This window comes from Triturus cristatus, chromosome 1_2 (genome assembly GCF_964204655.1).
Source record: "Triturus cristatus chromosome 1_2, aTriCri1.1, whole genome shotgun sequence".
In the NCBI taxonomy this organism is placed as follows: Eukaryota; Metazoa; Chordata; class Amphibia; order Caudata; family Salamandridae; genus Triturus; species Triturus cristatus.
The window spans coordinates 209,980,510-210,007,488 of NC_140580.1; the positions used below are offsets into that span (position 1 = coordinate 209,980,510).

A 26,979-nucleotide genomic window follows, 5' to 3' on the forward strand; every position below is an offset into this window, starting at 1 on the left:
TCCGGATGTTTGCACTTCGTTTTTCTTCAAAGAAGTCTCTCCCAGTCACGAGGTAGGTGACTCCTTTCGTTTTGCTATGGGATAGCCTTTATGAGGTTGAGCAAATGCTACAAATAGTTGTTTCGTCTTACGTAAAAGGTTTTGTCCTTTCTATGTAATAGAGTACTGATATTTTAACGTCCAAGGTGTGTAGAAGCATGTTCTGCCACAGAATGTGGTTGAAGGAAGAACACAGGCAACTCAACAGATTGGTTGATATGAAAGGCAGAAATCCTCTTGGGTAAAAATGTAGGGTTACTGCAAAGAACCACTTTGATAGCTATGAGGAAAGCTACCTTCCAAGTGAGAAATTGTAGCTCACATCTGTGCAATGGCTCCACGGATGGACCCATCAGTCTGGTGAGGACAATATTGAGGTTCCACACTGGAGCCAGAGGCAGTCTTGGAGGAATGACTCTTGGGTCCTTCCATGAATGCCTTAACGACAGGCACTCTAAAGAGGGACAGTTGTCTATTTTGAAGGTATGCAGCTATTGCCGCTAGATGCAAGCGCATGGATGTGTCCGCTAAATTTGAACGTTGTAGATGCAATAAATTGCATATAATGTTTTTGACTGAAACATCAAGCGGGTGATTTGATTGTTATTAAAATAGACCACAATTAGCAGCACAGCAAGCCCTTGTGGAAGGACGTCTAGCCTCTTTGATAATGTTCATGCAGTCTGGCGGAAGATTGAGGTAGCCAAACTCGAAGACTTCAGGTGCCAGATCGCAAGGTTGAGATAACAGGGATTGGGAGGTCTTATTTTTCCACGGCTCTGCATGAGAAGATTGAGTGTAAGATGTAGTTTTTGGTGCAGAACTACTGAGAGCTCCAACATGGTCATGAACCAGGGTTGATGTCAGTGACGTGTGTCTGAGCTTTCGAACCACTAACAGAATGAGTGAAAGCGGTGGAAAAGCGTAGGCAAATATCCCTGGCCAATTTATCCATAGTGCATTGCCTCTGGACAATGGGTGTGGATACCTGGATGCGAAGCTTGGGCATTTTGCATTTAGGTGTGTGGCAAACAGGTCTATGTCCAGGAAGCCCCACATCTGAAACAATGGGAGGAGAACTTGTGGATCTGGCGTCTTCGTCGACTGAGTAGATCTGCTATTTGATTGCCTACTCCTGGAAGGTGATCTGCAAGGAGATGTATTTTGTGACGTACGGCCCACCTACCGATGGTCTGTGCTAGCTGTGACAGCTGGAGAGAGTGGGTCCCCCCGTGTTTGTATGAAGTACATTGCTGTCATGTTGTCTGTGCAGATCAGGACAGCTTTTGCCAACTAGATGTACTTCAAACGCTTTGACTGCTAGAAAAATTGCTAGCAGCTCTAGATGATTTATGTGGAGCTGCCCTTTGGAAAGGTTTTGGGATGTGGAAGTAGGCGTCCTTTAACTCCAGAATGGACAGGAAGTCGCCTTGCTGAAGGAGTGGGAGCACTTGTTGGAGTGTCACCATATGAAAGTGATCCAATTAAATGTATATTCAGGTCTCGGAGGTCTAGTATAGGCCTGAGAGAGCGGTCTTTCTTGGGAATCAAGAAGTACAGGGAGTATACACCGGCCCCTTGATATTGTAATGGGACTGGTTCTATAGCTCCTTTTTCGAACAGAGAGAGAACTTCTTGTTTGAGGAGGCGGAGATGTTCTTGTGACATCACGTGACCTTGGAGGAATGTTTGGGGGAGTGTGTGTAAGTTTGAGGCAGTAACCATATTGGATAATTTGCAGAACCCATCTGTCTGGTGTGATTGTATTCCAGATGGGTAGAAATTGGGAGAGATGTCGTGAGACAGGAGTGGAATGATCGGGGGATAGCAAAAGGAAGTCACGGTCTGGTGTTTGCAGGGGACGTGCCAGTTGAGTTGCCTCTTCCCTTACCATTGTTACCTCTAAATCCACCTCTACAGTAACCTCTCGATGATGGGGACTGATTGTTGCCCTTGCAAGAGGAGGAGGGATGCTCCGGTGAAATGTTTTTGGAGCCACCTCTGTAAAAGGAGCAATGAAAGAATCCCCTATTGGAAGGTAATTGCAAAGCCCCCATGGACTTGGCGACTTCAGTGTCTTTCTTAATTTTCTCTAAGGTGGTGTCCACTGTTGGGCCGAAGAGGTGTTCTTTATCGAATGGTTGGTTGAGAATAGAGGCTTGGACCTCTGGTTTGAACCCAGAGATTCTTAACCAAGCATGCCTGTGTAGCAGTACACTGGTGTTAACTGCGCAGGCTGCGGAGTCTAATGCACACCTAATAGAGGTACTAGTGATTAATTTACCCCCCTGAATGAGGTAATTGGCCCTTGTTTTGTGCTAGTCAGGCAGAAACTGCATTTATTTTTCAAGCTCATCGTAATGAGCTGTCGTAGCGAGCTAATAGAGATTGTGCAATTGCAATTCGCCAATGACTGGCTGCTTGCGATGCTATTCTTGACGGAGGCGTTGATTAATTTTGGCTATATCAGGAGGGGCCTCACCTGTGGATTGTGAATTTGCTCTTTTGCGAGCGTTGGAAACTAAAAGGGAGTCTAATATAAGCTGACCCTTGATGCAAGTGGGGTCAGTAGGTGTTGGTTTGTACTTCATCTCTACCCTGGGCGTAAAAATTCTTGCCTGCACCGGGTCTTTAAAAATGTTGTCCGAATGCTTAAGCATTCCATTGAGTATAGGTAATGTTTAAGTAGATCGGCGAGAGGAACTTAAGGTTTCGAACAAGAAATCCTCCTCAAGAGCCTCCTTGTGTAATTCCACCCCATGGTAGTGAGCAGCCCTATTAAGTAGCTCTATATACCCTGTTATCGTCTGGTGGTGAGGGCTTGGAAGGTTATAGATCTGGATCATTGTCAGTGTTGGGATCTGTGTCATAGTCCTCCCATGGATCAATAATGTTATGTGGCCTACCTTCATCTCCCTCCCCCTCATCTTGTGGATCAGGTGATAGTGCTTGAAGAGAACTTGTGGGTGTGATAAGCAAATTTGGGTCAGTGGGCGAAGGATTTGCAATGTAATGAGGACAATGGTCTTGCACTTTAAAGGGATGTGGTAGTCCTCCTGTAGGCCCATTTTCCTCTTTTCAGGTAGTTTAGTGTGAATATGGCCAGTGCCTGGATGGATGACCAGTTTTTTGTTTCGGATCCGTGTTAACAGGAACCGAAACTAGTTTCTTTAGATGGTGAAGTCATTTTTTCTTTGGACGCCGTCGTTTTCGGAGTCTAAAGTTTCGGCTTCGAGGCTTTCAGCTTTGAAGATTTACTCTTCGGTAGCGAGGGGATGGCAACAACGACGTGCTTCAACGCCGAGGGTCTTGGTTCGGCAACAGCATAGGGCTGACTCGATCCAGAGCCGGAAGGCCTTGCTATGTGTTTCGTCGCCGGGCCTGAGGGCGGGGCGTCTGAAAGTTTTTCTCGGTGCCGACCTTGGCTCGAGGGCAGAGGAAGGACCGGAGCCTTTTTCTTTGGCAAGTGTTGGGGCAGGGGGGTATCTGTACTCACGGTACGCTGACCCGGTGTTACTTGTTCCTGTTCTTCTATGTTGGAGTCCGCATCAGACACAGATATGTGTTCTGCTTCCTCTTCGTCTCCTTAGGCGAGGTACTCTTTTTGATCGGATTCTTCACCGAAGATGTCCGGTGCAGAGCCCCTTTGATGTCTCATTTCATGACGTCGAGCCAGACTATCACGGAGCGCCGTCTTAGATCGAAACAATCGGCACGTGTCGCAGTCTTGCTCCGGGGATAGACACAAATTGCACACTTCGTGCAAGTCGCTGCGCAGAAACTTAGCGTGACACCGGGGCAAACCTTCAATGGAGTCCGTTCCATCGACTGCTAGCGAGCCGGACGCGGATAGGCCCAACGGCCCTCCACGAGTTTTCCGATTGAAGACCTAGAGTCGAAACGATACGCAGAGAATGGAAAACACGATCGAGAAACAATATCATCTAGGGTAGTGGATTGGGCGTCAAGGGGAACCTGAGAAAATGTGTCGAACCAGAGCATCGCAATTTATATCCAAAACCAATGGCGGAAGAAAATAAAAAAAAAAAAATTCAACAATGTAGTCAATGCCCAGGCACACTATCACCGAAAGGAGTCACCTACCTCGTGACTGGGAAGGACTTCTTCGAAGAAAAACAGTGCAAATATCCAGACCCAACACTAGATGGCAGGCTATGCATAGCATGTGATCCACAGCTCACATGCCTCGAACATATCTATTATGTGTAAAGTTCTTGTTTTGTGCCAAGTTTGTTGTACGTTCATTCAGCGGTTTCTGCTTTGGCAAAGTTCGAATATTCATATGGAAAATGCCTCCTTGTGACCCTATCCCAGATATTGTTATACTATACAATATTAACTTTTAAGATGAGAAAGATATAAATGGCTAACCGTAAAATAATATGCACGAGAACAGCATTTTTTCCAACATTTTCTTTACAAAAAAACAAAAACTGCAATATTTAACAAACTACAGAAAGAGTTTTAGGGAACTGGACAAAACCATTGTGAACACAGTGTGGTCATTAAAATTCTTTTAAACATGGAATGTAGCCAAGTTATTTGACTTTCTTTGCATCCAGTATTTAGCGCTTAGGCTCTGTTCCACGCCCCTCTCCCCAGACACCCTCCCCATGCCAACCCTGAAAAAGTACACAAACTGGTTAAAATGATTAGAATGCACTTTAAAAATAATAGGCCTGTGTATTTAAATGGCACTACAAAAAGTCTAAAACTGTGAGGAAAGAACAAGCCCATGAAGTGATTATGGATGGTAACCACAAAGGAATAGTTCTGGGATTTATAAAAACTGCCAAGGGCACAGAATCTAGAAGATATACAGCTCAACCCAACCTTCCTTATTCATCAACAATATACCCTCTGACCCAAAGTCTTCAACTAAGAAGCACTCATTTTATTATTTAAAAAAAGAAAAGTAACTTCAAGCTAGTTCAAATCCCACAAATCATGAAATAAAAAAAATCCTGTTTCTATCAACCACGTCCATTCAATTAACTCTTTTTTTAAAAAATGTGCCACACTGGATCGGTCCATTCCATGCTGTGATCCAGTTACTTGACGTCCAGCTTTGCCATTTCTTGAACATAGATGCCAATGCTCTCGCTATCATATAGCAGGAAGTAAATGTTCTTCAGTGTGGAAGAGCTTGAACCAACAAAATGACTGGCAATGGCTCGAAGAATCACCTGGGCTGCAGTCTGCTTAGGAAAGCCATTTCTAGGTAGAATAAAAAAATGAACGCATGAATTTTCATAAATAAATGTTGAAGTGCACCAATTGTCTAAACAGAAAACGAAACCAGTTTTTCATGTTCCATCATTCTGCATTGTAGAAAATCTATTCTGATTTGATTTGCTGCAGTGAATTGTGATCATCTTATTTATTTTCCTTATCAATATTATTACACATTTATCTTTTGTTTAAAGAAGGGAGATGTGTTACATGTTATACTATTTCATTCTCCTTCTCCTGGCTGCCCAGCGCGTATGTGCGTGTGATGTAGTTAGAATGTTGATGGATGCATGTTTTGAATGTAAGGGACAGTTCGAGTGTGAGCGGCTGAGCAGCAGGACTAGTTCCCAGTGGGGCCTTCTTACTCTTCATCTTATTACCAAATAAACTTCGCACTCAATCTCAAGAGTACTGGAATCTTTATTACGGAAGTATTTCTTGCATGCAAAAGTAACTTACCTGCAATTATAGTTTGGCATCTTGAATATGCTTTAAACAATTCTGCCATCTAGTGGTTGGTCCGGAGAGTCTTTGTTTTCCTTAAAAAAATGTTCGCTGGCAAGCTTGTAGGTGTGACTCTGCATAGGCAGAGACCCTGTATGACAACTTTAATCGCACAATGTCCATGTGTGTGCTCACCATAATATACCCCCTAACCCACTTTCAACTAAATCCCTGCGACAGGGACGGTCACATGTGCATCTAGAACAGTTTCAAGCTGCAAAACCATAATTACAGGTAAGTAACTGGATTCTTTTGCAGCATGAAATCTTTTAGTCACGTGTTTTTCACAGATTTTGTAGCGGTATTACCTGCCTTGCGGAGGTAGGTAGAAGAGAGGTCGGAAGTAAAAATGTTTTTGAGTACAGCTGTGGATGTAAATCAATGCAGTAATGCTTTGTGAAAGTAAGCCATGTGGAAGCAGTGCCTATTTCTTGTTTAGAGACGCTGGCCATAAAGCCAAGAGTAGCTTCAGTTGTTCTGGTCAATTGAGACTTTGGTTTGGCAAGCAAAGGTTTATATCCCAAAATGTAGCACATTTGACTAGTCTGAATAATCTATCCAGCAATAGTTCTCTTGGATACAGCTTTCCTAAGGGCGTAGGCTGAATGTACAGCGAAGAACAGTTGTGTTTTCCTGATGCTATGTGTTGTTTGCATGCAGTACAACACCGCCCTCCTGCTATCCAATGTGTGTAGAGCCCTTTTTGCTGCATTTGAAGGCTTTTGGAAGAAGGCTGGTGTAGTAATCATCTTCTTTATGCAGAAAGGCAAGCAGACCTTTGGTAAGAATTTTGGTAGTGTCCTCATTATTGCCTTACCTATGGCTATGTAAGGTATTTGCACTATGTCTGCATGACACTCACTTTTCTCAATGATGTGATTGCCACCAGGAACACAATTTACAAAAGAAGGTGCCCGAGTATGGCCTTATATACGAGTTTAAATAGTACTTTCATTCACCCTGTTAGTACTAGGCTACGATTCCACTGTAGGGGAGGTACATCACTAGCCAGGAAGAACTTCCTACCCCCTTCCATGAATCTCTTGATCAGTGGGATTGAAAAAGTTATTTGGTTATGTTGTACTTTTACATAAGTTGCAATGGCTGGCAAATATACCCTTAGTGAAGCATAGGAAAGTTTACATTTTGTGGGAGGTGTTTGGTCTTGAAGTATGTGCTGCATTTGGTTTACTCTGACACCATGTTATGTAGCTTTTCCAGTTGAAAGTGTAACAACTTCTAGTGGCAGATCCCCGTGCTTCCCTAACCATATGTGACGTAGCCTTCAGTAAATTCAGGGATTCAAATTGGCTATTTCAAGAACCATGCTGTCAAATGCATCTCCCCAGGGTCTGGGTCCAATACAATCTCTTGCATGGTTAGTGTCCCCGTGCGGGGGACGTCTGACATACTGGTGTTTCCATAATAGCAGCAGATGTGAGGACCATGGCTATCGAGGTCACCTTGGGGCGTGCTCATGTTGGAGCTTGAGCTTTGCTAGAACTGCTGGAATTAGTGGTACTGCAGGAAACCTGAACACATATTTCGTACCGGCTTATCAACAGGACCCGTTCAGCTTTGACAGGACATTCTATAGCGATTGTGGATGGTAGTGCCAGGGTGTGAAATATCGGCAATTTGCATTTTCTGCTATGAAGACGTCTACCTATGGTTTTTTTACCCACTGCTGAAAAGGTGTGCCAACTACCAGTCATGTGTCTCACATTGGTCTGTTTAGTCTGCTTGCACGTTTTCCATCCCAGGGACGTTATTTGCCATTAGTGAAATGTTCTTAGCAATTGCCTATTTCCAAATGTTTTGGGTTTTTGATACCGTCCCCTTTGCTTGTTTATGTAAAACATTGCTGTTGTGTTGTCCATTAAAATTTGTAAATGATTCCCCTCCACCTGGCTTTGGAAGGCCTTTAGTGCTAGGAAGGTTGCCTTCAATTAGTGGACATTTGTGTGTCTGGTCACATCTTGTGCTGAGAACAAAACCCTTATTTTGTGTATCCCCAGGTGCAACCCCCAACCCACTAGTGAGGCGTCCGTGGTGATTGTGTTCTGGTAGTGGTGCTTCGAAGGGCCCTATGTTCCACCACCTCAGTCCTTTGCTGACTTCGTCTACACATCCATTAGATCCGGCCAGCCTGTTGCTGTGCTCATTGATTGGTCATTCACTCTTGTTCTGGCCTCATGTGCAGTGTCTTGTTGGGAATGAGGTGAATGCACGAAGCCATCAGCCTTAGGAGCTTCATTACTGTCTTCACCATCACATTGTGGCTTCTGGTAGAGGCGAATCTGGGTTAGCGTGGCATAAATCCAGAGTAGTATGGTACACAAGAGCTAATTGTGTGCTGAGCTCTGCCCCTAGAAACCTGTTCTGGTTACTGAGATGGTGAAGATCTTTCAAAATTTACAGTGAACCCTAGCATGTGTAGTAGTGCAAATACCCCATGTTCTTCGGACAGAGTTAGGAGTTTGCTGTTACAAGCAAATCGTCCAGGTAAGGCTAAACATGTATGGACTGTCTTTTGAGGGGGACTGGGAGCGGGGAGTGTTAAAGATGGGGGTGCTCCTCTTTAAAATTTGGTCTATATACTTGCCGTTTTCCATTGCTTTGAGGTCTTAATTTTTTTTTTTAATTTAATCTCCTCCATAGGTCCACCTTTGCACCAAAGAGCTGGCTCCCAGTGAGAGATATATCAACAATATTGGCTTGTACCTCAGGTTTAAACACGGAGATGCGAAACAATGCAGGTCTCATGACTGCTCCTGTTGCCAACTTTCTGCTTACAGTATCCGTATTGAGGGACGACTTTAGGCTTTCACACATTTTGCTCTCTTGTGATATTCTTCTGGGAGATGTTCCACATCATCCCAAAACTGATAGACATGCCTGTTCAAAAGGGCGATAAGAGTCCACAATGCACCATTGTGTGGTGGCTGCTCTTTCCATTTTTCTCCCCTCCGCCACAAGCCTTTTTCTTTCCCTGTCTGACAGAGGGACTATGGAAGTCGGGGACATGTACCTTTTCCTAGATGTTGAGAAAATCAAGTTCAACCTGGCTTTGTATATATTTTGGGTCAAGTCAAAGTTCTACATTTCTTCTCAATGCGTGGAGTGACTAGGTTTGCCGCAGTAAGCCTTGAGAACACCACTGTACTCTGCCATACAATGATGGGGAAGACCGGGAGCAACTGTTTTTTCTTATAAACCTGAATTTTCCAAAATTAAGCATTTATGCTCGTTCTCCATCTCTACACTGAAAGCCTATGTAACCTTTTAACAACTGAACACATATTATATGGAGATTGGTTTTATGGTGTGTGATTTATTGTTTTGGTAAAATGAAAATTCTATGTTTTGCTTTCAGAGACTCATTCAAAATTGTAAGAGATTAAAATTCTTATGCCCAGTGAAACTTAATACAATGATTGATGAAAGGATACCCGGACAGGCGGTTGCACTACTTTTGGGCGCAGGAATAGATTCACCAAATATTTATAAAGGGAGCACTCGGAGACCACATCTATCACGGCTTCCAGGCAGGACGCATTGAAAGAACCAGACCTTCCTTGAGGATGGGGGATATAGGTTACCCCTTCCATGAGGACTTCCAGGCCCCATGAACTGGATGACCGACTGCCATTATTATTTTTCATTAAAAAGGAGAGATTCCTCTTGACAGTGCTCACCATGGAGAAATAGTAAGTCCCCAGAAGATACCAAGAAACTTGTGTGCCTACTAGCCTTGGACCCTAGGTCATTAAGGTCCTGATGAGACCCTCATATATATTCTTAACGGGGTTGAAATGTCAACACCAAAAGAAAAGACAGACTTTAGGCGAAGGCACCAAAGAAACGTTCTGGTCGATCCTTCTCCATCGTCTCAATAAGCATTAGACTTCCTTTAATATACCAATAACCTTATCAATTTGCTATATTTTTTATAAGCCACTTCACCGTCACTTTTTCTAGACGTTTGGTTATGGTAACTTCACCTGGGGTTGCTTATCACTGGAGCCGTTGTGTGTGTGTGTGTGTATATAGTGAGTGCTCTGAAAGCTTGGATCAGACTACAGAATTTTAAAGAAATGTTCTAATCTTTGGTCAAGACAGATTAATACTATCTTATACTCTGAATCATTTTGCTCCACATAGAAACTTTCCGTGACAACAGAAGATTGTCTTTGTAAATGAGTTCCATGTGAACACTGGTTGAAAGCTAATGCTTAATACCCTGTTCACATGGACATATGGGTTGCTCTTGTTCTTTAAAAATACAGTGAAAGTTAACAGTTTCATTGTGTGCATTAGGTACTTTAATGTGTTGGTGTTGTTGCCCAGGAGACGTAGTGTTAGATCAGCATACCGTCTTTATATATTCTCAATTTTCTCCTAAGAAGAGTCAGCCTGAAAATCTTCACACAAGGCTTCCAAATGTGGGTTGCTGAATCCAAACTCTTCAGAGTCTGAGATAAAAATATTTTCCTCCTCTGTCTGTATCCTGTTCTATTGAGCGAGTGTGAGAAGTTGGCCTGGCATATGCTGTCTCCTAGTTATAGGGCCACCTTGCACCAGTCCAATTCGACTCTTATTGATGATAGGTTTAAGACAACCTTTAAAGAAAGCTATCCTAGTGGTAGCTGTGGAGAGCAGCCTTCAGGCTAAGTCTTGAAGGAGTGTTAAGCTTATTGTTTTACCATAATAACCCCTTGAATAACCAAATGAAAGAGTAGCCCACACAGGTATATATATATAAAAAATATGTATTTATTCTAGACAGAATCCCACAGTCTCTTTATGAAGCTGTGGCAAAGTTACACTATCAAACAAGCATTGATAGACACAATAAATAGCACTATTAACATTGGGCCCCAGGGGTGGACCAAACCATATACTAAAAAAGTGGTATAAGAACAACGACAATTCTACAGGCAATGCCTAGGGCATTCAGGATCGCTGGCCCCTTAAGAATCCACCCCAGGTTATGAGGAAGGGGACCCATGGGAGGCGCGTGCAGTGCAAGTAGCTGCTATCGGGCTCTGTAGTACAGCCTATGGAGAATGTCGCGGTTGGAATGAATATGCTACTTACCAGTATGCATCTGTTCTTGGCATGTAGGGCTGCTGACATTCATATCTGTGCATAGATCGCCGCCTAGTGTTGGGTCCGGATGTTTGCACGTTGTTGTCCTGGAAGAGTCTTCGAAGTATCCTTGGATAGGTGACTCCTCCCCTGGACTACAGTGCGCATGGGCATCCCCTCCATCCTCAGATTGTTTTTCGCCATTGTGGCAGTGATGGAGTAGATACAGAAAGTGATGACCATGCTTTACAGTAATTCTGAGAGCTGCAGCTGCGACAGGCGCCGGGGAGGAGGGAGGGCGATATGAATGTCAGCAGCCCTACATGCCAAGAACAGATGCATACTGGTAAGTAGCATATTCAGTTCGAGGCATGTGGGCTGCTGAATTCATATCTGTGCATAGAATGTATAGCAGTGCCCTCTATTAGCGGCGGCTACCCGTGCCAGCTGCAGCGGTCTGAAAAAGAGTTTTTAGAACAGCCTGTCCTACAGCTGCCTGCTGTTTTGACTGCACATCTACACAATAGTGTTTAGTAAAAGTGTGTGTAGTGGACCATGTGGCTGCTCTGCATATATCATGCAGGGGAATATTTCCTAGAAAAGCCATGGAAGCCCCTAACTTACGTGTTGAGTGGGCTCGTGGTGGAATAGTTAATGTGCGTTTTGCCTTTTGATAACAGATTTGAATACACTTAACTATCCATCTGGCTATCCCTGCTTTGGAGATGGCGTTACCTTTGTGGTGCGGGGCAAAGGCAACGAACAGTTGTTTTGTCTTCCTGAAGGGTTTAGTCCTGTCGATGTAGTACATGAGGGCCCTTCGTACATCTAGTGTATGGAGTGCCCGTTCTGCGACAGTTTGCGGGTTTTGGAAGAAAACGGGCAGTTCGATAGTCTGATTCATGTGGAACTGCGATATTACTTTGGGCATGAATTTTGGGTTGGTACGTAGTACGACCCTGTTGGCATGAACCTGTATAAATGGCTCTTGAACGGTTAGTGCCTGGAGTTCACTAACTCTTCTTAAGGAAGTGATCGCTACCAGGAAAGCTACTTTCCAGGTGAGGAATTGAATCTCGCATGAGTGTAGAGGTTCAAAGGGTGGACCCATTAGGCGTGTGAGGACCAGGTTGAGGTTCCACATTGGAGCCGGTGGGTGGCTTGGAGGAATGACTCGTTTGAGTCCTTCCAAGAATGCTTTGATGGCAGGCACTCTGAATAGAGAGAGGTGCTGCCTGGTTTGCAGATAGGCTGATATTGCGGTCAAATGGACACGTATAGAGGTGTACGCCAGATTGCATCGGTATAGGTGTAATAGGTAGCAAATGATGTTTTGGATGGATGCGTCCAGCGGGTTAATGTCATTATTACTGCAATAAATGACGAACCTTTTCCATTTGGCTGCATAGCAAGCTCTTGTAGTGGGTCTTCTGGCCTCCTTGATGATGTCCATACAGTCAGGTGGCAGGTTGAGATAGCCAAACTCTAGGACTTCAGGAGCCAGATTGCCAGGTTCAGCTGTTGCGGATCTGGGTGCTGAATCTCTCCATGGTTCTGCGTCAAATGAGCGGGTTTGATCCGCAGCCTTTGATGCGGCACCACGGAAAGTTCGAGGAAGGTGGTGTACCATGGCTGGCGTGCCCACGTAGGAGCAACTAGGACGAGTGTCAGGGAGTGTTGTCTGAGTTTGCGAGCCACCAGCGGTATCAACGGCGCTGGGGGAAAAGCGTACGCAAATCTGCCGGACCAGTTCATCCATATCGCATTGCCCTGCGACTGCGGATGTGGGAACCTGGCGGCAAAGCTTTGGCATTTTGCGTTTTCACTTGTGGCGAACAGGTCTATCTCCGGATGACCCCACTGCTGGAAGTACGGCTGGAGTACTGATGGGTGTAACTCCCACTCGTGCATCTGGTGGCTGTGTCTGCTGAGCAGATCCGCCATCTGGTTGTCCTTGCCGGGGAGGTGTTCCGCCATGAGGAACATGTTCCTCTGAATGGCCCACTTCCACATGCTCTGAGCCAGATGAAACAACTGTGGAGAGTGCGTTCCTCCCTGCTTCTGTATGTAGTACATTGCGGTCATGTTGTCCGTCCGGATCAACACGACCTTGTTGCACAGATGTACTTTGAATGCCTTCATGGCCAGGAAGATTGCCATCAGTTCCAGAAGGTTGATGTGCATCTTCTTCTGTTGTGTCGTCCATAGTCCCTGCACTGTGTAGTGGAGTACATGAGCTCCCCATCCCTGGAGAGACGCGTCCGCTGTCAGTACTATTTGTGGAACAGGCTCTTGGAACGGTCGGCCCTTGCAAAGGTTTTGTGGAGTCCACCAATGCAGAGAGTTGTATGCCCGACCGCTCACCAACACTAGGTCTTTTAGCTGTCCTTGAGCCTGATTCCACTGACGTGCTAGGCACTCCTGAAGCGGGCGCATATGTAGTCTCGTGTGTGGGACTATGAAGATGCAGGAGGCCATCATGCCTATCAACTGCATGAACACTCGCGCTTGAAGTGAGTGTTTGGGTTTGAACTTGGAGATCAGCAGTTGCATGCTGTTGATCCTCACTAAATTTGGCTGAGCTGTGGCCGCCAGAGTGTCTATAGTCGCCCCTAGGTACTGTTGTACGTGTGCGGGCTGGAGATGGGACTTTGGGTAATTTAGTGAGAATCCCAGACTGTGAAGAAGGTGAATGGTGCGGGACATGTGGCTGGCACATTGCTGGGCTGACTTCGCTTGAACGAGCCAGTCGTCCAGGTAGGGGTAGACGGTGTATGTGCTGCCTCCGTAGATGTGCTGCCACCGTAGCTAGGCACTTCGTGAAAACCCTGGGCGCTGTTGTCACGCCGAAGGGAAGGACTTTGAACTGGTAATGCTGACCCTGAACAGTAAACCAGAGGTATTTTTTGTGTGAGGGGTGAATGGGGATGTGGAAATACGCATCCTTGAGGTCCAGCGTGGCTAGGAAGTCTCCCTGCTTGAGAAGCGGAAGGACTTGCTGGAGAGTGAGCATGTGAAAGTGCTCTGAAAGAATGTACCGGTTTAGGGGTCTTAGGTCTAATATAGGTCTGAGTGACCCATCCTTTTTTGGTATCAAGAAGTAGAGGGAGTACACTCCCGTACCCTGCTCGTGGACGGGTACAACCTCTATAGCGCCTTTTAGAAGCATACTTTGCACCTCCTGCTGTAAGAGCGTTAAGTGCTCTGAGGACATAGGACGGTTTCTTGGCGGTATTATGGGTGGAGTGGAGGTTAACTCTAGACAGTAACCGTATTTGACAATATCTTTGACCCACCTGTCCGTGGTGATGGAGTTCCACGTGGACAGGAACCTTTGTAGCCTTCCCCCGACAGGTGTTATGTGGTCGGGAGGAAGGGAGAGGGCGTCAATGCTTGTTTTTGGGGGGAGGACCTGGTGTTGCCGTAGCCGCGTCCTCTGCCCTTTGTACTGGAGCCACGATATCCACCTCGGGTGTTTTTATTGTAGGTGGTCTGTGTATTGCCTTTGTTATAGGTTTGTTGTGACCCCTGTCCTCTACCTGCTCCCTTGTTTCCGGGGCGACGAAAGGAGCCGCTCCGAAAGGACTGAGTTTGGAGGGCGCCCATGGACTTTGCAGTGTCCGTGTCCTTTTTGATCTTTTCAAGGGTGGTGTCAACCTCCGGCCCGAATAAATAGTCGGGGTTGACAGGCTGGTTGAGTATATTATTTTGTACCTCAGGCTTGAATCCAGAGATTCGTAACCAGGCATGGCGTCGCAGCATGACGCTTGTGTTTATGGCCCTGGCAGCTGTGTCAGCGGCATCTAGTGCACACTTGATGGAAGCATTCGTGAGTAGCTGTCCTTCTCCGATGAGAATTTCTGCGCCTTCCTTGAACTGGTCAGGGAGATGTTGGAATAGTTGCTCCAGTGTGTCATAGTGCGCTCTATCATAGCGAGCAAGGAGCGCTTGAGTGTTGGCTATGCGCCATATGTTGGCAGCTTGGGCGGCAACTCACTTGCCAGAGGTCTCTAACACCTTGGACTCTTTGTCCGGGGGAGGAGCGTCACCTGTCGTTTGCGAGTGTGCCCTCTTGCGAGCATTCGCTACGACAATGGAGTCTAGTGGTAATTGGCCTCTGATGTAAGTAGGGTCCCCAGGTGCTGATCGGTATTTCTTATCAATCCTGGGGTTTATCACTCGTGCCCTGGTGGGTTCCTTGAAAATGTCCTTGGCTGGTTTGAGGACTCCTTTCAACATGGGCAGAGTCTTTACAAGCCGTTCTGAGGATGCGAAAGTGTCCATAAGAAAGTCATCTTCGATGGTGTCAGAGTGAAGCTGCACCCCATGGTTATTGGCAGCACGTTCAATAAGAGCGTTGAAGGCTGCAGTATCCTCTGTGGGAGATGTTTTTGCCCCATAGAGTTGTGGGTCCTGTGCATCGAGAGGTGCACCTGGGTCTACTGGGTCGCCCCAAGTGTGATCAGGGTCCTGCTGGTCATCAGGGTCCATGTCTCCACGGTAGAGGATTTGGTCCTCCATGTAGTCCTCCAATGCATCCGTGTCGGAGTGTGTGGGAGAGAATAACTGTGGTTCCTGGTAGGATGAGTGGAAAGGTTCATAAAGGGCAGGTTCTGATTCTACAGGCAGCTTCCTTTTTAGTGGGATCCTGAAAGGGTCCAACGGTGGTTCCGAAGTTATTCTCCGCTCGTGGAGAATCATTCTGCCAGTGTTGGCGTCGATGACATGTGCCGGAGACGTCTCGGCAGGTGAAATCGTGGACTGGGTGACCCGTGTCCTGAGTTGGAATATTTTCGGGATTGTGGACGGAGGCAAGCCAAAGGTAATGTTGGCTGGCACCGAAGAGGCTGCCGGAGCGTCGATCGGTCCGGAACCCGACGGGTCCTGGAGGGCAGTCTTGGTTTTGCTGCTTTGTGCCGCAAAGGGTCGCGTTTGGAGCGCCTTTGAGGATTTTGCACCGACCAGGTTCGTAGAGGCAGCCGTGGACTTTTTCGGCGCCGGTGGTTCATCGAGTCGAGGTGTGGAAATGACCGTCGACGTTTTCGATGCGTGAGGCTTTGGTGTTGTCGAGGGAGCGATGCGAGACGTAGCAGGCAGTGTGGTCCTCGGTGTCGGTGGCGCCGGGAGTTGAGCAGGTTTGTTGGCGCCGAAGGCCTTTTTCCGTACGTCGACTCCGACGTCGCCCGCTTCAAGTTCGGCACCGAAGTCTCTCTTGGTGCGCTCGGTGCCGACGCGTTTCACTGGCGTCGAAGGCGTGGGAGGCCTCGATCCGACTAGCGCCACTTTCGGGTTCGTTTGAACCGGTGCAGCTTTCGGTTTCGGTTTTGTAGAAGTGAAACCAGCCGGTTTAGGCAGTAATGGCTGCCGCTTAATGTCCGAGGCCGGGCCCGAGGGCGGGGCCGAAGAACTGCGGGATGGGTCTCGGGTAAGGCCCGAAGGCGATCCCTCGACCGGAGCCATAGACTGTGGCACTGGGCTTTCTTCGGTCTGAACAGGTAGGCCTTGTTCATCATTGGAGCTACTCTCTTCGGCCCCTAAGGCCTCCTCGTCGTCTCCTACCTCGGTGTCGTCTTCACCTCTGTGGAAGAGTGATTCGTCGACTTCGTCCGATCCGGAGTCGTGTTCGGAAACGGGACTGGAGGGTAGGACTTCCAATTCTTCGACATCTTCGGCCTCGTTGAAGATGTCCGCTGGTGCCGCGTGCCGCGCTTCGAGTCTCGCCGCTCGTCGATTCCGTAGAGTCTTTTTGGAACGGAACCGGGCACAGGCCATGCATGTCGATTCGTCGTGGTCCGGCGAAAGGCATTTGTTGCACACCGGATGGACGTCGATGTGGGGGTACTTCGCATTGCACACCGGACACCTCTTGAATGGCGTCCTCGATTCCATCGTCGAAGTAGTCGATGGACAGGTAAATGCGAAAAAAGTTGGTCCTGAAAGTTAGTAAACTAACAAGGTGGTATCGAAAACCGATCGATAAACAGTACCGACGCGAACTAAAGGCCTTTTGGCCTCGACAAAATTTTTTCCTAACTTGAGCTAAGATAGCACATCCGAACCCAATGGCGGAAAAAAACAATCTGAGGATGGAGGGGATGCCCATGCGCACTGTAGTCCAGGGGAGGAGTCACCTATCCAAGGATACTTCGAAGACTCTTCCAGGACAACAACGTGCAAACATCCGGACCCAACACTAGGCGGCGATCTATGCACAGATATGAATTCAGCAGCCCACATGCCTCGAACATAAACAGTTTAAAAATACTTCTAGCAGGAGTACAAAGTTATAACTTCAGACTTAAGCTTTTGAAAAGCCCACTACCACGAGAGTACCGAGGTACCACAGTTACCTGCCCCAGGGAAGCCGGGTGCATAGGTCGTTTCTGCTGTCGGGTCGCGGGCTGATTTTCAATGGGAAAATAGTCAAAAGTTCTTCTAGCCAAAAGCGTCGATGATGCCGTGAAGATCAAAGATATGAAGATTGTAGAGAAGAACCTGAAATCAGAGGGGACAGAGTCTGGGTCACGGCAAAGTGACCAGGAGGCTCAAAGCAAGGAGCCCTTCGATGTCGGGTGCTTCAGGTGGAAAGTGGAGTAGCTTGGATCTGCAGCCACGTGAGGCTTCAAGGAAGGCCAGCTTCAGGAGGGCGACTGTCCCACGTCGGATGAGGGTTGCTGCGGTGTTAGTGTCCGGAATGGATCAACTAAGCCTTGGCAACCACAACCCACGAAGAATAAACAAATCTGCTACAGTGCAGGCCCACAAGGTCTGGGAGAGGTCTCCTTCGAGGAGACTGTAGAGCAGGCCTGGAGCAACCAGGGGAACTCTTGATTGTAGAGATAGACCTCCGCTAGGGCCCACAAGTCGAGACAAGGGACCGCGGGAGGCGGCAATTTGGCGTGCGTAAAAGGGCACCCACGGGCCACCGGAGGGGGCTAGGGTGCTGGTCTTTGGCACAATTGCTGTAGAGTGGTTGGCTCGAAAACGGGCCAAAGCACAACTTCCCCACTGGTCAGGGTCGTGTGCTACGCAAGAGGTGGCCGGTGTCCTGGGGTATTGGGGATCTCGGCACCCACGCGGTCCACTGGCCTCTGGGATGCGCTGGAAACCCACCTCAAGGGTTCTGGAAGTCGACGAAGTTCGTGAGAGCAGCGAAGTTCCAACCGGGTCACTTGCAGTGTTTCAGGTGCCTGCCAAGCAGGGGGATAACTCCTTTATCCCAAGGGAGATTTCTTCCGTCAGCTGGGCAGCAGCAAGTCGAAGGTCAAGACTGTAAAGTTCAAGATTAATCTGAGGCTCTGGGGCCACGTTATTCACCGTTATCCCCAAGATTAGGGGAGTGTCCAGAGTAGTGTCCACCAATGGGAGGTGAGGCAGGAAAGGGTGGCTACACCCTCTCCCCTTTGTGTGTTTCCCACCTGGGCGAGGGGCAGGATGCCCCTGAACCGGTTCCAAGCGGGGTATGCAGAATGAGGCTTCTGCAGCTGCCTAAGTGCAACTCTGAAAGGACATTTGGTGCACCCACCCTGTTCCAATCCACATTATCCTGTCTGGGGAGATGCTAGCACCTCCCTGCCACAGGAGCCCGTTTGTCCAGCTGGCGAGGCTGGGGTTTTCCCCAGCAACAGCCAGCCAGGGTCGTGTAGGTGGGGGCCAGTAGCCATTTTGTGTTACTTGTGCACTTTTAAATTGGTGTCTAAATTCTACCGCTTTTCCCATATCGCCCCTCTAGCAGGGGGGAATCGTACCCCTCATGCCCATGACTGGACTGGGGGTATGATTCCTACATGTTTGACACCAAACACGATATGGTTCTGTGTAGCCATTCTCAAGTTATCACGCTATCGCGATAGACTTATAATGCGGTTAAGAGTATATGGTATGGCTACACTACAAACAACCCAGCAATGATTTTACGAGGGTTGCAGAGAGGCCCTACTCATGTAGGGGTCCCCCCTCACACATACCTCAGCACCCTGCCTTGCAGGATTACCAAGGCCTGCTATAGGGGTGACCTATGAGAGTAGATGTGTTGTAATGGGGTGGGATATAGGGTACCTAAATCCCTGTAAAGGGTGCTAGCACCACCTTACCCATACTACAGTAGTGGTCTGGTGGTGTCAGTTTGTGTGGCTGTCCCAGGGTGGCACAATAAGTGCTGCAGCCCTGGTAGGCCTACTGAGGAACCCATACCCTGGGTACTTAGGGTACCATCTACAAGGGACTGTCAGGGCATCCTCAGCATCCAATTGGTTTGTACCTAGGGTACTTCACATTAGTTTTAGGGAGAAAGCAGATAGGCTGGGGTCCTGGATAGCAGAATCCCATCCAAACTAGTCAAAAACCATTCAAATACCAGGCAAAAAGTTGGGGGCAACCATTAGTCAGATTCCACCTTCCTACAGCGAGTGTCTTGTATTGTACTTTTAGTGACTAAATGACAGAGGAGTCATGGCTTCCCCGAAGGATTATGTTACTTATCTAGTAAGCATCTGTTCTTGACATGTTTTGCTGTAGATTTACATGCTTAGCATAAGTCTGCCATTTAGTGTTGGGCTCGGATGATTGCAAGCTGGTTTTGTTCTAAGGAGATTTTGAGTCACAAGGTTGTGGGGCTCCTCTTCTTGGTGATAGTGCTGTTAGATTGCTTTGCGGCGGAAAAAAGAATCTGAAGATGGCGCCCCAAAGGTGGGACTTCCGCAGGAAGCACGACGACGTCACGGAAGGTGCACCAAATGGTGGTCGTCGCCGCCCACCTGGGATACAAAAAAAAAAAAAAAAAAAAAACCAAAGAAAAGACTACGAATACGGACCCAACCACAAGATCGCGGAATAATGCACAGCATAGTGAATCCAGAAAGATTCACGCTGCAAAACACTGCTTGTCCAACACTGAATTGTTGACCTACTAATAAATCCACACAGTAATGTTTTGCTAAAGTGTGTGGTGTGGACTATACTGCTGCTTTGAAAATGTCAGCAATGGGTATCTTTCCTAGGAATGCCATAGAGGGCCCTATTTTACGAGTTGAGTGGGCCATAGGGGAGAACAGGTAAAGATCTTTTTAGCTTTAGCATAAGTTTGAATGCATTTGACTATCCATCGAGAAATCCCAGTTTTTTAAAGTTGATTTCTAGTGTGGGGAGGTGAGAAAGCATCAAATAATTGCTTAGTTTTCCTAGATGTTTTGGTTAGGTCAATACAATACGCACAAGTTACTACTTGTGTAACGATATATCTGTAAGAGACATTAGTTAGTGATAGCTTCCTTACCTTAGAATATCCCCATGTGTCAGACTGGATCCGAACGTTTTGCTAGCAGTAGCCCTGCGCGTCAGTAGGTGGCGTCCTGCGGCTCCATGACCATCGCTGGCGTCGTAAGCGCGGAGATGCTGTCACGGAGACTACTTATGCACCACCCATGCGCTCTGATGTCAGTTCTGTACACTACTTTCCGCGCCAGGAACGCAGAGCCATGAAAGAAACTGACCACTGGTGCCAACAAACTAGGGCCCTGAAAGGGATGACCTTAACCCTAGAAATCAGTTCGCAGAACGGGGAGGATGGGTGGGGCGGTAAGGAATCTATCACAAACTAATGTCTCTTACAGATATATCGTTACACAAATAGTAACTTGTGCATCTGAAAGAGACAAGTTAGTGATAGATTCCTTACCTTAGAATAGATACCCCAGCAATACCAACCCCGGTGGTGGGTCTGCGAAAAGATTACAGCAGAAAGTCACAGAACAGAACAGCCAAAGAAGCCATCCCTCCGGACCAGACTGTCAAGGCAGTAATGCTTGGTAAACGTGTGCAGCGAAGCTCACGTAGCTGCCTGACAAATGTCCTGCAAGGGGACGCCGCGTCCCAAGGCAGTAGGGGCTGCAGTTGCCCTGGTCGAATGGGCACGCAGCCCCACAGGAGGCTCCTTCTTAGCCAACGAGTAACATGCTTTAATGCACAGAACGGCCATCGAGAGATGGTTCGGTTGTGTACAGCCCGACCATTTTTAGTGCCCACGTACCCAACAAAGAGCTGGTCATCCACCCAGAACTGTAGTGTACGCTTCAGATAGAACGAGAGCGCATGTTTTGGGTCCAGAATGTGGAGCCTCTCTTCCTCTTAAGAAAGATGCAGAGGTGGAAAGAAGGTGGGCAAAGTGATGGTCTGCCCGATGTGGAAGGGCGTGACAACCTTTGGCAAGAAATAAGGACGGGTCCTTAAAACCAGGAGGTTTAGAAGAAAGAGCCTGGAGCTCACTCACTCTTCTGGCAGAAGTGATAGCTACCAGGAAAGCAGTCTTTAGAGTGAGAAGACGTAAAGGACAGTTATGAAGGGGCTCAAAAGGAGCGCACATCAGAAAGGTTAAGAGAAGATTTTAGTCCCATTGAGGCAGTATGAAAGGCACGGGAGGAAACGTGTGTGTAATGCCTTTCAGGAAACTTAACAACCGGGGACTGAAAGAGAGAAGGCTGATCTGGAAGCCTTAGAAAGGCGGAGATGGCCAAAAGATAACCTTGATAGTGCCCAGAGCAGAGCCCTGCTGGGCCAAGGATAGTAGGAACAGAAGAACCTCAGAAAGAGGGGCAGAAAGGGGATTCACAGACTGCGCTGTGCACCATGAACTTGTTCCAACGGCAGGCGTATACCGTATTAGTGGAGGGACGCCTGGTTGCCAGAATGTCATCACAGACTCGGGAGGAAGATCGAAAGCTGGCAACTATCGCCGCTCAATCTCCACGCATGGAGGTGGAGGCTGGACAGGTTCGGGTGGAGGACCGTCCCCTGCTGCTGCGACAGAAGATCCTCCCGAAGAGGCAGATGGATCGGTCGCCATGCTGAGTAGCTCGGGATACCAGTATCTTCGTGCCCAATCCGGAGCCACAAGGATGACTTGGACCCGGTCGCGCCGAATCTTCTTCAGCACCATGGGCAGAAGTGGTAAAGGCGGAAAGGCGTACAACAGACCACAACTCCACTCGCGACGAAAAGCGTTGCCGAGCGACTGCCGCCTAGGAAATTCCAACGCGTAGAACTGAAGACATAGCGCGTTTTCTTCGGTGGAGAATAGATCTAACCAAGGCTCTCCCCACTGCAGAAAGAGACCTTGCGCCACGTCCGAGTGCAGGCGCCATTCGAGATCCATGAAGCACCGTTGGCGGAGTTTGTTCGCCCTGGCGTTCAGAGAACCTGCCAGGTTTTGAACCACCAAGGTAATGCCTTGATGTTCCAGCCATGTCCAGGAGGCGCAGAGCCTCCTGACATAGGGTCCACGCCCCCCCCCCCGCCCTGTTTGTTGCAATACCACATGGTGGTGGTGTTGTCCGTAAACACCCGCACCACACTTCCCCGGACAGAGGGAAGGAATGCCTTCAGTACGAGACTGATCGCCCGAAGCTCCAAAAGGTTGATATGGAGCCGGGACTTCGCTGGAGACCAAAGGCCTCTGACATCTGCCTCTCCCAAGTGGCCGCCCCCTCCCAGGAGGGACACATCCGTCACCACTGTGTGCTCCAACTGGGGAAGGGAGAGGGATATGCCGTTGACCCAATTGCTATTTGTGAGCCACCACTGCCATTGTGGTGCAGTGCCCTCCGAGACCTGGACATGATCGGACAGGTTGCCCTGATGCTGTGCCCACTGGAACATCATATCCCACTGCAGAGCCCGCATAGGCCATCTGGCATGTTGCACTAGCAGGAGGCCATCAGGCCCAGGAGCCGGAGGGTCATCCTGACTGAAACCCACAACAGAGGCTGAAAGATCGGGATCATAGCCTGAATATCCTGGACTCGCTGCTCGGGAGGATAAACCCGAAACAGCGTCGAATCCAGAACCGCTCCGATGAAGGAGAGATTCTGAGAGGAACCCGGGTGCAACTTTGGCACGTTGATGGAGAACCCCAACAAATACAGGAGGTCGGCCGTAGTCTGAAGGTGGTTGACGACTGCCTGGGACGAGCCCGCCTTCCGCAACCAGTCGTCGAGGTAAGGGAAGACTGACACCCCTGACCTGCGCAGGTGAGCCACGACCACCGCCATCACCTTCATGAACACCTGAGGGGCGCTGGTAAGGCCGAAGGGGAGCACCGCAAACTGAAAATGCTCCTGGCCTACCATGAACCGCAGGTAACGCCAGTGGGCCGGCAGGACAGGGATGTGAAAATATGCATCCTGCAAGTCCAACGCTACCATCCAGTCTCCAGGGTACAGGGTACAGGGCAGCCAAGACCGGAGCCAGAGTCAGCATTTTGAATTTCTCCTTCCCGAGGAAGCGGTTGACGTTCCGGAGAGCTAAGATGGGACGAAGACCCCCTTTTGTCCTTCTTGGGGACCAGAAAGTAGTGGGAATAACAACCACTCCCTACCTCCAGCCCAGGAACGCACTGGATGGCCTCTCTGGCCAAGAGGGCCGTAACTTCCTGCTGGAGAGTCGCCAAGTGTTCCCCCGACATACGGTGGTACTGAGGTGGCATGGCTTGAGGGGGTGGACTGAAAGGGAATGGAGTCACCCTTGCGGATGATCTGCAGCACCCACGTGTCCGATGTGATGGCGTGGCAGGTGGGGGGGGGGGGAGGTGATGGTGGATCCTGCAACCCACTGGTGTGGTGTGCTCTACAAAGCTGACCTGCCCCTGTGGAAGTCGCGCATGCGCTGCGGTTGGTTCTGCACAGGCTTGCTGAAGGAACGTGCCTGGGCGCCCCTGCAGTTACCACGAAAGGAACGGAAACCAGGAGTGGCTGGGCTTTTCGTTGAAAGACCTAAGGACTTGGCCGTAGCCCTGGAGTCCTTAAAATGTTCCAGCGCACGGTCTGCCTTATCGACAAACAGGCAAGTGCCATCAAAGGGTATGTCCATGAGCGAGCTTTGTACATCTGGCGAAAACCAAGTAGACCTCAGCCAGGCGTGGCGACGAAGCACCACTGTCTTAGAAATGGCTCTACCTAGTTAGTCTGCGGTGTCCAAACCACACCGAATGGCTAACCTAGCCGCATCCTTACCCTCGGCAACAGCTTGGGACAGCACAGCCTGCGCCTCCTCAGGACACTGAGGCAACACCTGTGCAACGGCATCCCCCACCGCGTGGGAATAGCAGCCCAAGAGGCAGGCGGTGTTCACTGACCTCAGCTCTAAGCTGGCCGAAGAGAACAACCGTTTGCCGAACTGCTCCAGTTTTAGACTCCTTATCCGGCGGAGCCGTGGGAAAGGCACTCAGATGTTGAAGCTTGGATGACCAAACTCTCGGGCGTAGAATGAGTGGTCAGAAAGGCAGGGTCACCTGGCGCCGGGCCAGGACGCCTGGCAGCATTCTTATCCTCCTGGGCCCCTGTGGCTGGCCGCGACCAAGTGCCCGGCAAGACGTCAGTGAGGGTGTCGTTAAATGGCAGCAGGGGCTCGAACGAAGTGAACGCCGTCTGGAGCACCTCGGGGAGGGGATTAGTTTTCAGGGCCATGTAGGTAGATCAAGGAGGAGGACCTCAGCGGCCCGACAAAGCACTATCGTGTACGAGGCGCCCTCCTCCATGGTAGGCGGAGGAGATGCAAACCCCGGGTCAGAGGAGAGATCGAGGCCGCTGGCCTCCTCTAACTCGTCCGCCCAATCCTGCTCGGAGTCACACTGGCGAGCAAGAGGGTCCTCGGACCCCTCCCAGTCATCCTCCACCTCATGTGGGACAGGCAGCAGGGCAGGGACCAGGTAAGGAACAAACGGCGCCGGGAACGGCACCAGACAGGGCCGAACCGGCGCCGTGTCCCAGTGCGGATCCCCGGTAGGGACAAAAGTTTCCGAGAACCGGGGCAGGGGTGGGACAAATGGTACCCACTGCGGCGCGGGACCTTGTGCCCCGTGGCCGGAGCCAGCGGTGCCGGCCTGACAGGATCCTGACACGGGACCGCAGGGCCCGCCGGCAGGAGCCCGAGGCATAAACAGGCAGTCCAGGGTGGCAAGAAAATATTGCACCTGAGCGGGAGTCGCCGAAGGACCCGGGTAAGGTGGGTGGGCCGCGTGACTCCCAGGCTCCGAAGGAGCAGTACCTTTGTCCCCCTCGTCCGCATCCGGAGATCGAAGTCTGAGAGCGACAACGCTTCTTCGACTTCTTTTTGTATCGTCTCTTAGCCGAATCAGAGGGTGAATCCTGAGGAGAAATGATGGTGGCCTCGCGAGCGGCCCCTGGACCGCGAACGGCGTGCGGAGGAGTGCTGGACCTCAAACAGCTTCCGGCGCCGCTTCTGCAAGGCCTTCGGGGCCATGGCCAAACAGTCCATGCAGGCCCGGGAGTCGTGGTCGCTCTCCAGGCAGTAGACAGATGTCGTGGGGGTCCGCCACCGACATATTGTGACGGCAGGCCCCACAAGACTTAAACCCAGGTATCCCTACGTGCACCAGAGTAGACAACTGACAGGAGGCAAAAGTCTCAAAAAGTGACTGAGGTACATGCTCTAACCGGATCTGCGCTTACTGGTGCGGAAAAAGGAAGAACTGACGGCAGCGCGCATGGGTGGCACCCAAGTAGTCTCCGTAACGTCATCTCGGCGCATACGACGCCAGCGACTGACGCGGAGCCACACGACGCCACCTACTGACGCGCAGGGGTACTGCTAACGAAAAAACTTTCCAGATCCAGCCTGGGGATATTGTAAGGTAAGGAATCTATCACTAATGTGTCTCTTTCAGATTCTATTGATTGGTTAATATGGAAAGGTGAAACTACTTTAGGAAGAAAATTTGAGTTTGTTCTGAGCACTACTTTATCTCATTGGAGATGGAAGAATGGTTCTTCTAAGGTTAGTGAGCTCCATGCACTGACACGTCTGAGTGAAGTGATTGCTTATCTTGTAAAGTAGCATTTTTATTAGCTATGAAGTTGACAGGAAGGTAGTGGCACAAATGGAGGCCCAATGAGCCTTGTTAGTACAATGATGATTTCAAGCTAGTGCTGGTGTAAGTGTAAGGGCATGACTCTTTAATCCCTCCATGAATGCTTTAATGACCGGTATCTTGAATAAAGATGCATGCTGTCGGTTGTACAGACAGGCTGCAATGGCTGCAAGGTGTAAGCTTACTGAAGTGTAGGCTACACCTGAGATTTGGCGATAACATTTAGAATGCATTTAACATCTAAAGGGTTAATTTTTTGACGCTGGCAGTACAGGACAAATGGTTTCCATTAGGCAGGAAGCAATTCCTCTTGTTTATTACACAAAGGTCACTGGGGAGCGCCGACATGACAAACGCATTATGAAAGTGAAATTCAGAGGGAGTGTTAGGAGCAGAAACACACCCAGTCCTGGAGACCCACTTCTACTGGCCATGCACAAGTAATTGTAAACATCCCTGTCGCTTCTAATAACCCTCCCTCTTAAAGCCTTCTCCATATTAAGTTACAGTAAATTTGCTGATATAATGTGCTGCACTTTTTGACAGATCTACATGCACATTGCTTCTACAGTGCAAATTAAACAAGTAAACGCAAGGTTATTTTACAGTAAAAGGTTCATATCTTCCAGAGACTAAAATCAGAGATTATCAGAGGGCCAAGTAAACTAATTTGGGGTGTTAGGTCACCTGGTGGGATACCATAGTGAATTCTCGGCCAGTACAATGGTGCAGCAGACAGTCAGAGGTTAAAATGCCCCCAGCAGCTAATGACTAGTTGCACGAGTGGGGCTTAATTTACCAAAGTGGTCAACGATTAGCTGGAGGAGTGGTACTGATTCATCACCCCCCCACATATTTACTAGAGCCTGAATCTGCGGTTTTGAGGGAGAGGAGCGGAGCTCTGGGGCGTCGCATGGTCAGTAAGACTGGGGGGTGTGAGCTTCAGATTTTCAGACAATTACACTGGCAAATTATGTTAATCTTTATATGAGAGACCTTCAAAACAGAGAAAAGAGTGTGTGTTTTTGTGCGAGTATTTAAAAATCACATGTGAAATATGGCAGACACCTTAACACACCCAACCGAAAGTTTCTGTACCCAACTTTTTATTAAATAATACGTTTATAGGGGGGAGGGGGGGTGGGACACCCCAAACAACCCCCTCCCCCCGCTCAAGCTAAACCCTGGCTGAACTGCCCCAGTAGTCAGTC

The 26,979-nt window shown here is 48.8% G+C and overlaps 1 protein-coding gene across 1 annotated transcript in view; it reads right to left on the minus strand.

Moving 5' to 3' along the window:
* Positions 1–4,559: 4,559 nt before the first annotated feature.
* The window catches only part of MACROH2A2 (macroH2A.2 histone), a 108,966-nt gene continuing 86,546 nt past the window's right edge, over positions 4,560–26,979 (minus strand). Inside the window, exon 9 of the mRNA XM_085603474.1 lies at positions 4,560–5,277. Coding sequence (XP_085459600.1) covers positions 5,112–5,277 — 166 coding nt within the window. The 3' untranslated portion in view covers positions 4,560–5,111. The remainder of the gene's footprint in view (positions 5,278–26,979) is intronic.